The sequence below is a fragment of the Phalaenopsis equestris genome, unplaced genomic scaffold (assembly GCF_001263595.1).
Source record: "Phalaenopsis equestris unplaced genomic scaffold, ASM126359v1 Scaffold000136, whole genome shotgun sequence".
NCBI lineage: Eukaryota > Viridiplantae > Streptophyta > Magnoliopsida > Asparagales > Orchidaceae > Phalaenopsis > Phalaenopsis equestris.
The window spans coordinates 1,646,199-1,650,058 of NW_018164578.1; the positions used below are offsets into that span (position 1 = coordinate 1,646,199).

General features: G+C 37.6%; 1 protein-coding gene across 1 annotated transcript in view; it reads right to left on the minus strand.

The window, feature by feature from the left end:
• The window catches only part of LOC110021644 (brefeldin A-inhibited guanine nucleotide-exchange protein 2-like), a 76,261-nt gene extending 72,407 nt beyond the window's left edge, over positions 1–3,854 (minus strand). Inside the window, exon 1 of the mRNA XM_020720213.1 lies at positions 3,304–3,854. Coding sequence (XP_020575872.1) covers positions 3,304–3,809 — 506 coding nt within the window. The 5' untranslated portion in view covers positions 3,810–3,854. The remainder of the gene's footprint in view (positions 1–3,303) is intronic.
• Positions 3,855–3,860: the final 6 nt, after the last annotated feature.

Here is a 3,860-nt window from a genome sequence, read left to right on the forward strand (position 1 = left end):
TTCTTTGCTTTCGTTTATATAAAGCATTTCAGTCTATTTCCTCAAGTTTGATTGATTGTACATGTTGCATCAATTACACCTAAGAAACAGCGGATCTCTCAGGTATACAGGTTTGTTTTACGTTTACAACATGTTATTCTCTTATAATCACTTCCCTGCTGTACCTTTTATTTTTCCTTACACCCTTACACCGCATTTCCTTACACCGCATGTTGTACTGTTTTCTTTACTGCATACTCTACTGCTTGTCCTGTGCTACATACTCTAATATTATGTTATACACTGTACAACTTCAATATGTTATCTGTAAAATATCTGAAGAACTACAATCATAGGGCCGCTGGATTTGACATCACAACCTGACACCCTAGAAAACTTAAACACGTCACAACAAGGAGTTCAGAGCTAGTGTTGTGGACAGCAAGGTCATCTTCAATGACAGAACATGTCTTCACCGTGCTACATACTCTACTGTTATGTTATACACTGTACAACTTCAATATATTATCTATAAAATATCTGAAGAACTACAATCATAGGGTCGCTGGATTTGACATCACAACCTGACACCCTAGAAAACTTAAACTCGTCACGACAATGAGCTTGGAGCTAATGTTGTGGGGAGCACGGTCATCTTCAACGGCAGAACATGTCTCCCCAGCTAAATCATTCCTTTCCTGGAAATTAAAATAACAATTCATAGGATTTCGAGGTTGTTCGTTTAGCGCAACATAAATCTTAAGTCTGTTCTTTAGGCATTTGTATAGCTCTGTTGTATGATCTAAGCCCTAACTCATTTTAAGATTTTGAGGTTATCGTTCGTTACGACCTAAATCCTCACATCTTTCAGGTTATCTGTATGATCGTTTCACACGAATGTAAGCCCTAAATAGATAAAATTGGTAAGATAAAACACTTGAATATCTCTCCTCGAAACTGAAGCCAAACTGGGAAGTCACCGAGGATCTCCTCTGGATCTGTGGCATCCCCTAGTTCTTATTCTTTTGGTTTTTGGATTCTGTAATAAATGTTTCAAGTTTGAATAATTCCCTTTTGCACATCTCTTTGTCCGATTTTGTTGAAAAGTCCTATCTTTTTAACCTCCTTGAAGATAATTTTTCTTGATTTTTATCGAAAGTATTCTTAAGTGACTTCGGTCATTTAAGATATAATTAACTATAGGGGTTTGCCCTTATAGGAAGTTTTTCCGAACCCAGCTTAAAATAAACCCTATTTAATTTTTCATATTAAATAGGAGAATTTGTCGGTAAATAAAACGGTTTCGCAGACCAAACGGACGTCATATATTTCTTAGTTTATTTGATCGAGCATCATCCTCAAGTTTTTTCATTTAAACTGTGAAAATTATGGAGTCAGTTTGATTTCATAATTTGTTTAAACTTGAGTAATAAAACATCTTTCCGAAGCGGGCGACGAGATTTCGATTCCGGTGACCGACAGTTTCCTACGGGCAACTCCCCCAACTTTTTATCGCCGACAAACATCTCTAAAGAATATCCAAGATAGTTGAGAGAAATAAAAGATAGCATATTCTACTAAGCATCTATTACATGTCTAACTCCAACCAATGGCATAATCCCATCATCTTATATCTTCAACTTTATAGTGACAAACTAACCATTTTGGCAATAAAATTTGGGTCATACACAAAGAATCCAACATGAATCCTAATCCCACAATGGTTGCTCTTGCACAATCACCATTAAGACCTCATACATAAACACAGTTAAGAGAACTTTTTCATCAATCTTTGCCTTGACTTCTTCACACGTGATCACAAAAATATTGGCAAACCACATGAGTGCCTTCTCAAGTCTTTTTTAAACTATAACAACATGAATCTTGGTTCTTTAAAGCACAAGGTTCTTTGAGTTGTCAATCTTCTAAATTTTAAATTTGTAACCATCATACTCCTTGTAAACTCAATTTGATACCAATTGATAAGAAAAACAAAAACTTTTATACGAATGTTTTAACCATGAACGAACATGATAGAACACAAAGAAATGAAAAAGAGAACAATCGCATAAGGAGAACAACATCACATGGTTTAGATAAATTGAGCTTATATCCACTGGAGGAAAGAGAGGATCCAATCCATTAGAAACATTGCAAACACAAATGGTATGTATAATACTAAGACACCTAAAAGCCATCCCAATATACCCCGGTCAAACAAAGATTCCTAAAATGCTCCACAAAAATTTACCTCGCAACGTAGCGCTAGCCTCCAAAATGATGTAGGGCAAAACATTGAGCAACTATCGCTTGTTTTCCCTTAGTAACCTACTGTCACAGAAGGCACAACCTACCCCAATAACCCATGGTCTGCTTGTTCTCATCCCACCTTATAGAAACCAGGATAATAATTGCAAATTAATAGCTGCTCTTCCGTGAACATCATTTTGCATGCTGAAGAGAACAACCTTAATAAAGTTAAAAGAACTTCATTCAGGCCACCATAAAATGTCAAACACTTGCAAGTTCATTTTCCATAAAGCTCCCCACCAAAAACTCATAAAGTTAACTATTTTATAAGAAAACTGAGAAAAACTAAAAAATGACTCTTCTTGTGTGGCATGTCTGCCTAGTGATGACCAGATAAGAGAATTTACAAATAGAAGGAATAAAAATTTGCTTGATTGCAGGTGACGTTAGGCAGTTATTTTTAAATTTTAGGCAACAAATCTTAATTGAATCAAATATACTTTTATAGATGTTTAGCATCAAAATTTCAGTCAACTAATCTCCAAAAATTCAAGAAGTGGTTGACCATGGCCTATAGAAAAAACTTTTAGACTGAAAATAACTTTGACTACTTGTGTTTCAAGCCCAATTATGATGTCATTTAATTCCGCATTTCCTAACTAGTGATATCAGTGTCAAATGTTCAGTTGGGATCAAGTGATTCGTGTGATTTCTAAATCATTAATACTTGCTTCTTCTACCACAATTGAGCAAATTTCAAGAGCAGGTGACACTTGATAATGTTAGAAAGCCTTCTTTTGAGAGTTAGAGATGACCAATATGGATAGTTGTAATGTGAGAGAGTGATTGATAAGCCATGTAAGGATTTAGACTTTATATTTTCTAGGTAAAAAAATAGTAGTCTAGAAATACCAAATGTTTGGTAATCAATCATTCATTTAAGCTTTGAATTTAAAACCGGTTAACAACTAGCATGCCTGGCAAACATAGATCCCCTTCGATTCCAAACACTCCACAATTGGACGCTGCCATGAAGAGAAAATGAATAATAGAGGAGGCAACAATCAACGATACCTATCACTTGTTCTGAACACTGCTCCAGCATTCTCCAACAAAATCTTGAGAAGCTCCAAAGCCAAGATCTTACCCCTCATGAGTGTCGGATCAGCCAATGCCTCCTTTGGAGGAGTCTTCATGGAGAGTTTACAGAGCGCCCGAAACACAAGAAACGCATCCCTCCTTAGTTTGTTTCCTATCTGAACCTCCTGATCGTCCTCTCTATCCAACATCCCGTCAGCGCCCAGCTCATCCTTTCTCCCTTCTAGCGCGGTCTTGTACAAGCTGATTTCCCAGTACTTGGCGTCAAGGAGCTCCTTGTCATTGGAGTCCAACAGGTCAGCAGGGTTGGTGTTCTCGACGGAAGTGGACTCGAACGCACCGTCGTACTTACCCGCAGCAGCTGATGGAGTGGGTGGGTTAAGGACGACATCAATGTCGTTAATGATCTTAGTGATGAAGCTCTGCACAAAGCTGAATTCGGAAGATGCGGCGGCAGAGGGGTCGGAAGTGGGATCTGCCATAAGGTCTGCAACAACGATGGGTTGTACGGGGACAGTAGACGAGTCCGCTTC